Source organism: Lepidochelys kempii, chromosome 1 (genome assembly GCF_965140265.1).
Source record: "Lepidochelys kempii isolate rLepKem1 chromosome 1, rLepKem1.hap2, whole genome shotgun sequence".
NCBI lineage: Eukaryota > Metazoa > Chordata > Testudines > Cheloniidae > Lepidochelys > Lepidochelys kempii.
The window spans coordinates 202,772,316-202,785,183 of NC_133256.1; the positions used below are offsets into that span (position 1 = coordinate 202,772,316).

Consider the following 12,868-nt stretch of genomic DNA (forward strand, 5'->3'; position numbering starts at 1 on the left):
ATAGAAATGCCATTATGAAAATTGATTGCATCCCCTCAACGAGAATACTGTATTTACTTCTGGATGCTTTATCTAAAAAATATAGCAGAAACTGAAGAGTTTCAAAAACGGGCAACAAAAACGTTTATAGGTCAGGAGAAACTTCCTTATGATGTTAAGATTAGGACTGTTCAATTTAGAGAGGAGCTATAGAAGAAAAGGATAAGCTAGAGACAGATAAGATACTGAGTGGTACAGAAAACACAAACCGAGTGGTGCTTCTATTTACTCTCATAACAGAAGGATAAGGGGATGTTCAATGAAACACTTCATTATTATTAGTTTATTTTTTGCACAGCACATAATGAACCTATGGAACTTATTACCACAAGTTATCACTAAGGCCAAGAGCTTAGCAGGATCCACAGTGGATTACACATTTATAAGGATAATGAGAACAACAACAGTTGTGTTAGGTAGAATACTATACACACACACTCACAATAAATCTCCCTGCTTGAGAGCTTAGTAAGCCAACCTCTAACTAATGGGGGTCAGGAAGAAATCTCCCATTTGCCATTCTGATATGGCATGCCAGCCCTCTGACCTGGGAGGGGTGTGTGAGTGAGGGGAAAGTATTTCACTCCAACAGTCGAGATAATTGAAGAGTCTGCAAGTTTGTTTTCAGTTGCAGTAACAATCTTGCTTTTGAACAAGAGGGACCTTTGTGCTTGTTGTTTTCTGGATGGAAAGGGCTTTCCTGAGAGAAGAACAGATTTTGGACTCCTTGGTCCCTTTCTGCTGTTAAAGGGAATATGTAATTTACTTTATTTTGAGACATGAGAACTTCAAAATGTGGCTTGCCTGCTTGTCTCAAGAGCCCTTCTTAAAGTAACAGAGGGTTGAAGGAAAAGGATGTGGCCTTGACAAGGCAGAAGAAGATTTTAGGAGCTACACCTGGAGTGTTGTTTACATTCACGGCCCAGTGACAGGGCTGCCCTCAGCAATAAGACAGCACCAGGGAACCTCTTGACTTAATGCACATTATTAACTAAACTGCCCATTGTGAGGTTTCTTGCACCCTCCCTCGAAGTGTCTGGTATTGGCCACTGTTAGAGACAGGAGACTGGCCTCTGTGGACCACTGCTGTGATCCTGTATGACAGTTCTTATGCTCACTGCTGCAGAATTGTGCCTCCAAACCCACACTTCCATCTCTTTAAAGTTACACTTCCAGCTCTTGTGTTTTGAAGAAAACCAGTGCATGGATGTAACTGACCAGAACATAGACACCAACTTTCCACTGATGATGCAAAAGAAGATGTAGAATCCAACTCACACTCTTGTCATTATTGTCTCAAAAAGACTAACTAGAGACAGACAAAAAAAAAAAAAAAAAAGACACCATGATACTACTTTCTATCCTTCAGTGAGCGATCTGACTCCTCTGATACACACAGGGCTCAAATAGACAGGATGGGACATTTTTACATAGTCATTTTTCAGAGCAAAAGTGCACTTTGATTTATCTGCATGCAAATGAGTATGTGCACAGCAGGGAGATATGACTCTACATGTACATGAGTAATAAATTGCTGTGTCAAATCTACTAGTTCTGTTCTGATTCTCTTCCAACTGTTCCAGAAGGCAAAAAACAGGGGGCATGGGGGGGTTTAAATGCAAAATTAAGAGACTTCAGACTACACCATCCACCCATTTTGTGGGGAGCTGGACTCTACGTAGATATGAATAATGAAGGACACGTAACATGGCATGCATGTAAGAAGTGTTTGCATGCCTGAGTCCGAATAGAGGAAGGGAAGGAGGATGAAGAATGCTGGACCAATCAATACTAAAAATAGCAAGATAACTGCTTCCAAATATCACCAGTCATGAGGGGAGGGCAGGTTTCTTGGGGTATTTTTAAACTGCACCTGCCTTAAAAAAAAAATCAAAAGAAATAACTTAAGTAAACTCTAGAGCCGGAATGGACATAACAGTGACCACCAAAACCAAGCAGATAAATCAGTTATGTAGAGTAATCAGTTCACTGTACATAACTAATAATGGTAAATTCTTAGCATGATCTTTAGAAGCATGAAACTTTTACAAGGGAGAAGTGGTCTGAAGGCAGTATGGCCCAGGGGATACAACACTGAACAGATACTCAGGAAACCTTGGGCCTTTGCCCAGTTCTGCCACTGGCCTGCTGGGTGACCTCGGACAATCACTTCACCCATCTCTGCCCCAGTTTCCCCATATGAAAAATGGGGATCATGATACTGACCCCCTTTGTAAAGTGCTTTGAGATCCACTAATGAAGAGCGGGGTATTATTATTACTATTATATTATTAATACTTTATTAACACTTGATTGGGAATCAGGTACTCCTGAGTTCTAAGAAGCAGAGCTGGGAGGAGGCCCTATGTGATACTGAGCAAGTCACTTCCCTGCTCTGTGCATCAGTTTCCCCATCTGTAAAATGAGTATAATGATCATGCCCTCCCTTATCAAACAAAAGTGTCGGGAGAACTCATTGGATAATATTTGTAAATTACCATGTTAATACTAACTAGGATTTACAAGAAGGGAATTTTCTTCATTACACCTCTGTCTGTTAACATCCGGAGGCTAAATTTCACTCTGGACTGTTATAAAAGGAAAGCAGAATTATTGCTCAACAAGAAGAAAACTACAAAGAATAGATTCTCAGTGTGTGCATTTCTCCTTGAAATACATTGTGTTAAAAGCACTTTACTGTTTTTTAAAAAAAGCACAATGATAGTAGCATCCTGCTAAATATAGATGAGTCACCACAATTTAGTAGTTAAGAATACCATTAGAAATATTGCTTATCCTGCCACATGCATTTAACATTCTCTAGTGGTTAGAACTTGGACCAAGGAGCCAGGACTATTTGCCTCTATTCATGGCTCAGACACTGACCTTGAGCAAGACCTTAAAACCCCTTTGTGCCTCAATATTGCCATCTGTAATATTGGCATAGTGCTACTCACTCACATCTCAGAAGGAAGCGGAGAAATAATTTGCAAGTTTCTTAAGATGTTTATGCAATATTTGGAATATTCAAACTGTTACAGAAAAGCTATATATAGTTGGTCTTGAAGTGCTTTGAGATCCCACAATGACAGACATCCTATAAATGAAAAACTGTTTGAAGAGTTGTCAAGGTTCCTTCCCCACTCTGAACTCTAGGGTACAGATGTGGGGACCTGCATGAAAGACCCCCTAAGCTTATTGTTACCAGCTTAGGTTAAAAACTTCCCCAAGGTACAAACTTTGCCTTGTCCTTGAACCCTATGCTGCCACCACCAAGCGTGTTAAACAAAGAACAGGGAAAGATCCCACTTGGAGACGTCTTCCTGCAAAATATCCCCCCAAACCCTACACCCCCTTTCCTGGGGAAGGCTTGATAAAAATCCTCACCAATTTGTACAGGTGACCACAGACCCAAACCCTTGGATCTTAAAAACAATGAAAAAAAGCAATCAGGTTCTTAAAAGAAGAATTTTAATTAAAGAAAAGGTAAAAGAATCACCTCTGTAAAATCAGGATGGTAATTACCTTACAGGGTAATCAGATTCAAAACATAGAGAATCCCTCTAGGCAAAATCTTAAGTTACAAAAAGACACAAAAACAGGAATATACATTCCATTCAGCACAGCATATTTTACCAGCCATTAAACAAAAGGAAATCTAACTCATTTCTAGCTAGATTACTTACTAACTTTACAGAAGTTCTGAGTCTGCCTTCCTGATCTGTTCCCGGCAAAAGCATCACACAGAGAGACAGTCCCTTTGTTTCACCCCCCCCCCCCCCCCCGCATCCTGATTTGAAAGTATCTTGTCTCCTTATTGGTCATTTTGGTCAGGTGCCAGTGAGGTTATCTTAGCTTCTTAACCCTTTACAGGTGAAAGGGTTTTGCCTCTGGCCAGGAGGGATTTTATAGCACTGTATACAGAAAGCTGGTTACCCTTCCCTTTATATTTGTGACAAGAGTACTGAGAGAAAAGAGATGAAAAGTCAGTTATGCCCATTTTCCAAAAGAGGGGAGGAAGCCTTTTGGAGAAGGCCAAGAGTGGGTTAATGCATTTGGGTTTACCTCTAGAAAACAGGTCAGGTCACAAGTGAAATAATATATCTACACAGTCAGGAAGCCATGCAGTTTGACACAAACAGCAGTCTGTTCAGACGATACGCAAGGATAGACGAGCAAGGGGCACTGTCCTCGGACCACAACTCAGGAGCTGTAGCAGAGCCAGGAGTGAGAGGGAGCAGGCCTGCAATAGAAGCAGGTGTTGTATGGCAGGGCTAAAGTGCGCTACCAGAGCTGCGTAAAAGGAGTCCAAGACTGGACTAAAAGAGCACAAGGTACTGCAGATCAAGACAAATGGTGTAGAACTGTGTGAGAAGCTGCAGAGCAGTTGCTGGGACTCTGGCAGACTCTATGCGGTGCTGTCAGTCCCTCCGTCTTGAGAGCCCGCACTGCACGTGCACAGTTAAACACGTTCACCTGTTGCAACACAACATCACATGATTGAAACCTCATTTTGTTAAAAATGAATCTTCAATTTAGCTGTTCCCAATGTGTGATTTCTAACACATTTGAAAATTTGCAATAAGCTATTACTGGCAACATAGCGGGATTGCTTTGCAAGCATAGGTTTTGTTTAAGCTTTAAACAGAATTCCCTCATTACTTTTCATATACTCCACTAGGGGGGCTGAATGTCCAGTAACATTTGTATAAATCCCCCTTAATGCTTTACAGGGAAACTAAAGATACCCATACTGCATGCTCCTCAGGGCAGGGAGAATATTATAAGCCTAAACAAAGCTGCACACTAGCTCTCATGAAACGGAATCACCACTCTTCCACAAAACAACATAAATTAAAGGGGCTATGACACCGGGTTCTCATCAGGCAATTCCCTAAAAAGTTTGACCATACCATGTCATAGGTGTAAAGTGATTGGGTGCAAGGAGACCCTTGGAGGTTCCAGCCTCAGTCCAAATATCACCTTGAATCAAACATGCCAAACCCGTGAAAAAAGCACAGAAATTGGGCTTGTTTTTGGCTTAATTGGCTTGTGAATTGCTTGTCGCCTAGTTTTTGGCTTGTAGCTTTTAAAAAAAAAATTGGCTCCCAGCAAGCAGGGGCAAGGAGGGGAGAGAGTAAGGGGTGCACAGCAGGCCCACCACAGTCCCAGATGGCAGGCCAGGGGGAAATCTAGACACAGAGTGTTGGGGTTCCCAGGGATTGCCTTGTTTTGAAATGGGATTAGCTTGATTTTTGGCTTACTGTGAAAACCAGGGTGCTTATTTACCACGTGTGGCTTGAATGTGAGCCAATCTCCCTGTTCTGTAAATAAAATCTTTTATTTAAAGGTAAATTTGTTATGTCAAGTAGTATCTATCAACATTGTACAGTAAAATGAAAGCCCCAGAATAAATATTGGTTAGATCCTTTACCATGTAAAGAGATAGTGAAGTGCAACTCAAATTTGTCCCCAAAATTAGAGTTTGTAATAAACTTATACAAAGATCTCACATTAATAGAAATGTTTTCATTATTCCCCCTCCCCAGTAATTTGGGGGACGGGAAGAAAGGTTCTATTTAAACAATCATACTGTTCTTTTGTTTGTAGCCCAAACACTGCAGCATTGAGAAACTCATCCCTGAAGTTGTTTTCACTTTCATCATTATCCAAGCTAAGAAAAATTGAAAAAGTAAACAAACAACATGAATAGTACTTCCTTTTCAGGGGTAATCAATTATTTTTTGTCAAGGTCCAAATTTCTTCAAAGAATAGTCAATGTCCAGACTCCAGAGAAAATACAAAAATAATAATGGTAATAATAAGTAAATAAAAAGATTTCAGAGTCCCTTCAAAAGCATATGATGGTCCAGATTTGTCCTGCAGTCTATTGACTATCCCTGCCCTATTTAATCTAAAACGTTTTTAGTAAAATGGGTAAGAAAATATATTGTAAACAAACTCTCTTTTTAAGCTGACAGGAAAAAATGTTCAATACAACCTAATTTAGGCTCCTAAATCACTTTTGAAAATTGGACTTTGGGATTTAAGTCACTTCACCAGGTTTGAAAACTGTACCCAGTATCCGAGAGGAACTATACCTTAACAGGCCCTAAACTATGGAGAGGGAAAGGACCATTGCTTATCAGAGACAATTCTGGCTCTCCAGTCTGCCTGCTGCTGAAAAGAGGGCATAACTAACTGATCAAGGGATGAGTGTGGAAATTTCTGTTCTTGACAGACTCTTATATTGTTCCCATCACCTTGGTATCTGAGCACTTTCCAGTGGTGCATTAAGTGATGTAACTAACATCTTGTGCATAGTTTGAGCTCTCTCTCCCCCTACTCTAGAGGAGAGCTGTGAATGCAAAGTAGATAGCATTTCGTTTTGGTAGGGGTATGGGTTAGGGTTGTCTTGTTAACTGTACATGCTGCTCTGTGTTTATGTGAGAGAAGGCAGGTGGAGAAATGCACCTGCAGCTGAAGGTACTGGTGAGGGTTGTGATGATCTTTAGTCTCGTGTGGGAGTTCCTACCACGGTCTTGGACCAAGCCCCTGAGAAAGCTCTTTTTCCCTCACAGACAAGCTTTACCCCTACTGGTAGAAAGTTGCCTGGGGAGAAAAGTTGTAAATCACGATCTTCATCCTGGAGCTTTAAGCAATCTTTGAGCTAGGCTGGGGCCAGGCCATTGAGCATGAAGCGAAATACTTTAAAGCAAGTTCAAGAGCCCAACAGAAAACGCTCCTGGGAACACAGCGGAGAGAGAGGAAACGGACCACACTCCTCTCCATGTCTGGTTGCGATATAATAACTCCATCAGACCCACCTGCGTTACAAACGACCACAGGAGCAACCGCACACTTCCCGTTCCCTATAAATAAGCCAAGGCGGGGCAGCCGCCTGGGCACAAATCAGAACGTCTCCGTCCCTCTGACAAGGGCCCCCCCTTCCCCTGGCGGAACAGCCCGGGGCTCGGGAAGCCCGGGTGGGGAGGGCGGCGGATCAGCCCCTCGCTGGGACTTCCAGCCAACTTGCTTAGCTCACCCCTGCAGTGGGGAAGCGGACAGCGCCCGGGTGTCCAGCCGGCGCGCTGCCCCGTGCCCTGCTCAGCGATGCCACCCTCCCGAGCCCAGCACCCTGCGCCTAGTGGGCGACCGCTTCCCCCTCGCCCGGCCCGGGCCCCGAGAAAGTTGGGAGTTCACGTCCCGCCCGGGCTCGGAGCGAAGTCGGAGGGCCGGTGCCCCCGCGCCGCCCTCCCCGCCCAGGGCGGCACTCACCTCGCAGAGACAGGAGCGCAGCCAAGGGGCCGACCCACAGCCCCCAGCCGCCGGAGCCCCTCGGAGTCATGCCGGGCAGGGAGACGGGCTCAGCCGGCATCTCGCGCCCCCTCCCCGAGCAGCGGCGGCTCCGCGCCCGGCTGCCAGCCCCCCAAGTCCAGCCGAAGCCCCCGGGGGGGGGGCGCAGGCGGCGGCTGCCCCGGCCCCAGGTGCGCTCAGCCGCCCGGAGCTCCCAGCCTGGGCTGCTCCCGCTGCAGCCGCTGTCCCGGGACCGCCCGCCTGCACCGCCCGCTCCCCGGGAGGCTCTGGAGCTCCGGAGCCCCGGCAGCCCGGGGACGCCGCCAGGCTCCGAACCGGCCCGAGAGCGCAGCCTGGCGGCCCCGCCGAGCTGCAGCAGCCCGCCTCCGGGATGCCACCCAGCCCCGCACCGCAGGTACCCCGGGCTCCGCTCCGCCCGAGCGCCTGCCTCACGCCGCCGGGGGCTCTGCTGCTGCTGCTGCTGCTGCGGCTCGGCCGGGGCGCCGAGCTGTCGCCCCAGAAGCCGGAGAACCGCACAAACCAAAAGCGCAATAAAACTGCAGGGCGCATCCCTCCCTCCCCTCCCTTCCCTTCCCCCAAGAGGCGGGCTTCTTTAGAGCTGCACGCTGCTCTATCCCCCTCAGCCCGCCACCCACCCGCTGCCCAGCACAGCTGGCTCCTAGAAAGCCAAAGGCTGCTTTTCCCTAGCCCGAAAACACTGGCTGCCCAAACTTCGGCCGAGCACTTGCCAGAAGCCCAAAGGGCCGCTCTGAGCCTGCAGGTTTCAGCCCTGCTCCGGCTGCACCACCTCAAGCTGGTCTGAGATAGGGTGGCCCCTGGAGACAGCACCCTCCAGTGACTTAGTCAGCGATGTGCCAGCTTTATGACACTGAAATCCGGGCACTGCAGCGACAACTGTGCCATGCCTTGTTGCCAGCCCAGTGCCCAGCAAAGGTCCCTCCCTGCAGGTGATACTCCATCTTCCTCCAAGTCATCGCCCTGCCTGGCTCGGTTCAAGAGGGAGCATCAGGCCCATAACAGCAGAAGGCACATGCCCACATCTTGTTTTCGTGCATAGAGACCAGGCATTCCAACATGTGATGCTCCATTTTGGTCCAAGCTAAGATGCAGCTCCTCACAAACCAGTCCTGCCTTGTCCCTCCTTGCAATTCTCAATTTTTTTAATCCCAGCAGGCATATGGCCTCCTGTGGAACAACAGGGCCCAGCTTGTGATGTGCCAGCCCGACCTGAGCAGAGGCTGTGGCTTGTGGCGATGACACTCTTAGCTAGCCCCTGTGCTATTTCCCTCTTAGGGTCTGTGCAGTTCTGGAAGGAAGACTGTATTGGGGGACTCACTGCCTCCAAGGCTTGCACCTCTGTATTAGTGGCTTGGGTAGGCCACACTGGACTTGTCTGGACCAGTAGTCTCTGCACTACCCAACTTCAAGTGGCATCAATGCCATGGGCCTAATTTTCCGAGGTATTGTGCACAAACAATTCCAAGTCAAGTCAATGGGAGATACAGGTGTCACGGACCTCAGATAATCAACCAAGGTATTACTGAAAATAAAGTGAATTGGATTGCTGAGACAGCAATGCTGTGTAACCTGAGAAACACCAAAAAACATCAAGCAGGGTAGAGATGCCACGGCCCTGGGCAGGGGAGACTGACACTGCTCTTACTCATGAAGCTGGCACCTAGGTATTACAGAGATGCGGCCATTAGAAATGGATAGACAAACTGAGCAAAGAGAAACAGTTTCCTTTACTTGATGGTAGTGCTGAAGTGTCCTTTTCCTCTGCTGAGAGCTGAGACCTGGGAGCTACCTTAGCCTCTTGACAAATAAGTGTTTGATTAAAACCAGTCTCACTGCATTTAGCACACGGCAATTTCACTCGTGCCATGTCATCTGCTTGCCGAGAGGTAGACCATTAGAATCAGTCCAATCAATGAGCAGGTCCCTATGCAGTGGCTGATTGGCTTCATTTCCTGCAGAGTACCCATAAGCATGACTGTAATCAGGATCCTAGTGGGCAGCAGGCAGCACTTCCCCCAATTCCTCCTGGTCAGGTGGGTAGGCGCTGTGCCTATCAGTAATCACCTTCTAGCATCTGACCCCCACAACGTATCATGTCATACCAACAAAGGCGGCTTTAATTAGTTATTTCAGTGGTTGGCAAAATCAATCAATCTGTGGCTATGCAGAAAGGTGGAATGACAGCCACAGGGAACAAATGGCTAGATATTTAGAAATAACCCTCATTCCACAACACACCACCACCTCCAAAGCAGTTTTCAAATTGCTCAGGAAGGACTTTAGAGGTGTCCCCTTGTTCTTGGAACTCTAGTGGATTATTGGGAACGAAATTTAGTCTTCCCCAATACTTAGTATGCTCCAGCTCCTTGTTTGAAGATGACAAAGTACCAAAAAAGTCAATACATCCGCAACTAATCCCTAGGAGCAAGTGACTGTGAGGTATGTATTTACTGCTCCCTTGGGTCCATTTGCACATCAGGGAGTGCCTGTGACTCCCCACTGACACTGATGGAACAGCACACTCCTGTGAGTGGAGGAGAGTTACACATACAAATTCTCCAAGCATCAGCAGCTGACTACTACAAGTCTTCCTGTCAGGTACTGCATGAATTTAGTGGCTAATATCTTTGCCAAACATAGCATGTAAGATCTTGGCAAAGACATTAGGCAAAAGAATCCACAATTATTAGCTGCTTTATCCTTTTAAAGAATTACTGTAAGTAAGGTAGTTCTCATATATCAGGGAATTATACTTTTCTGGGACAGTTCAGTGAAGAACCTTTCCAGAATAGGTACTATGTATTTTTCAAATGGTTTATAAAAATTAGGTGGGAAGCCACCAGTTCCAGGAACTCTGTCAGATGCCAAGTCATAAATTGCTTCTTCTGTCTCCTGAACTGTTATTGGGCTATCCATTACTATCCACCAATTTATTAAAGGTGCCATTGCTCAATAATTGAACAAAATCAGCTTTCTTCTGGCTTATAAAGATAATGATAAAATTTACTGAATTGATCATTAATAACTTCAAAGTCTACTGAAACTTGGTTCTCTCAGTGTTATTGAGGAAATTAAGTTGGCAGCTTGCTCTGTTTTAATTCTGTTTTGGAAGAAATGTGACAGAACATCAAAAATACATCCACTTAATTATCTGTACAATTTTTCCAAGGAAAAAAAAACTTGAACAGCTTTTTCTGAACAAACATCTATACAAGATAGATAGAGCTAACCACAGCAAATGCGGGAGATGCCACTACCCATCAATTATGAATCTGTCCCATATAGTTTTTTTCCTTGCCAAGATTTACAAAAATATTGGAGCAACATATTCAAAGGTCTTTCTATAACTCTTAATACAAAGATCTGTCCCTCTCCAAGAGTCCATAATACTGGAATTACAGAATTATGTTTTGCAGCAAACACCAACCAATGGTGGCAACAACATGTCTTAACCCAGACTGCTCAGAGAATGGAAATCTAATTTATTCATAACAGCTGCAAGAATTTAATACACATAGCTCTGATTGATAAAATACATTACTGACAAAATGGGGAAAGGCACTAACATTTATCATGTGGATGCACAACATAGCATGGCTGTTACATGATGTCATAATATTTTTTAAACTGCATTGGCAACAAGTATACACTAGTTTTATGATCATGCACTGGCCCTTTTCTGAGTTAAAATTAAAAACAAAACAAATACATGGACTGAAATAGAAGCTAAAAATGTAAAGCAACGGGCTTATATTTGGATTCTTTTATCTTGATATTGTAATGATCGTATCCATTGAAATATCTTGATTATGTTGGGGGGTGGGGAGTTATTAATTTTGAAAAATATTCCTGGTCTCAAGGCCTATCGTATTGGTACCCACTGTGTTAGGTGCTGTATACATGGAGAGAAAGTGACAGTGCATTTTAAAAAAAGTTTTTAGTTTAGCCTGCTTCCCAGCACCTAATCCAACTGAGCCAGTCCAGTTCATGTGTGACTAGTGTTCAGAATCTCAAACCATCTCTCTGTGCCTTTCTGCCTTGTACAACTTGATGTGATGCATATAAACCTAGGTCCACATTCATTCTTGGTGTAACCCCATTAAATGGAGTTACACTAGGAACAAACTAAGCCTTTAATTCTAGGAATTCATTTAAAAAAAACAAGAGCTTTAATCCTAAATTAAGTCTTAGCTAAAATATCAGGAGGCACATGTTCCTCTTAAAACTGGGGGCCAAATGTTCAAACCTGCCCCTAAATTGTGCATTCAGATTTGGCTCTGGGTGTAAGAAACTGCTCTGAGTCTCACGGGTCTTTCCACACACTCTGGCACTAGTACAATCCAGCACATGTATCAAAATAAACAAGGACTGTTAATCCTTAGGTTATAACTGACATCATGGCCAGTTGTTTATTGATACCACAGGCCACATGGGATCTGTCCGAGATGATAAAGTCCACTGAGTTAGTAGCATTTTGGATATTCGACAATCCAGATCCACTTAGTGACATCAACTTTTGTACCCAGGTACCTCACCTCAGTTAACACTACAATAAAACACAAAGACATAGTGACAAGCAACAGCCTGTTGGCTGTTAATTCATAAAGCAGAATACCATAGGTTCATATCCATGGTCTTGTGATGGGATATACATGTTCCACATATGATTAGGAGGAAAGGGGATAATTCCTGCAAAGGGAGAAAGGCACAAGACCAGCCTTGCCCTAGAGAACTATATTGTGCTTGCCAAGCATAGAGTTTACTCCTAAATTCATCAAGGCAGATACTTAACTGAAGAGGAAATTATATGGGCTGGTCAGAGAAGGAGGAAGTGTTTGTTTCCTCCTCTACCCAGCCTGGGGAAGACTCCTAGGACTGATTTGGAACGGGGAGACTGAAGGTGCTGAAACAAGAACTCCTTTGCTCTGTGTTTACACATTTCACTCCGGGAGGAGAGAGAGAGTTGTATCCTCTCTAGCGGGTACAGCTGAATCAGAGGGCTTGCCCACAACAGGATAAAAGGAGGATTTTCAGAACACGGTAGCTAAGACCTTTTTAAGCCCCAGTATAGGGATGACAAGTTGGATTGTAACACGTTGTCTAGTCACTGTGAATCCTACAGGGAGCCTGGAGCTCCTGTCAGCCAACTAAGGTGTTAAAGCACAAACTTCCCCTTTCCATGCTACAGTTTTAAAATGACAGGTTTCAGAGTAACAGCCGTGTTAGTCTATATTCGCAAAAAGAAAAGGAGTACTTGTGGCACCTTAGAGACTAACCAATTTATTTGAGCATAAGCTTTCGTGAGCTACAGCTGAAGTGAGCTGTAGCTCACGAAAGCTTATGCTCAAATAAATTGGTTAGTCTCTAAGGTGCCACAAGTACTCCTTTAGTTTTAAAATGGGTTAGCAAACAGGCCAGCACACTTCCTCACCTCTCAAGTGCCCTCTCATGCCCAGATGCAGTTTTGCTGGGGACTTGGCCTCACACCCCTCCA

General features: G+C 44.8%; 1 protein-coding gene across 1 annotated transcript in view; it reads right to left on the minus strand.

Annotated features, from left to right (window-relative positions):
* IGSF11 (immunoglobulin superfamily member 11) overlaps positions 1 to 7,623 on the minus strand; it is a 147,565-nt gene extending 139,942 nt beyond the window's left edge. The window contains exon 1 of the mRNA XM_073328958.1: positions 7,318 to 7,623. Coding sequence (XP_073185059.1) covers positions 7,318 to 7,417 — 100 coding nt within the window. The 5' untranslated portion in view covers positions 7,418 to 7,623. The remainder of the gene's footprint in view (positions 1 to 7,317) is intronic.
* Between the last annotated feature and the right edge of the window lie 5,245 nt (positions 7,624 to 12,868).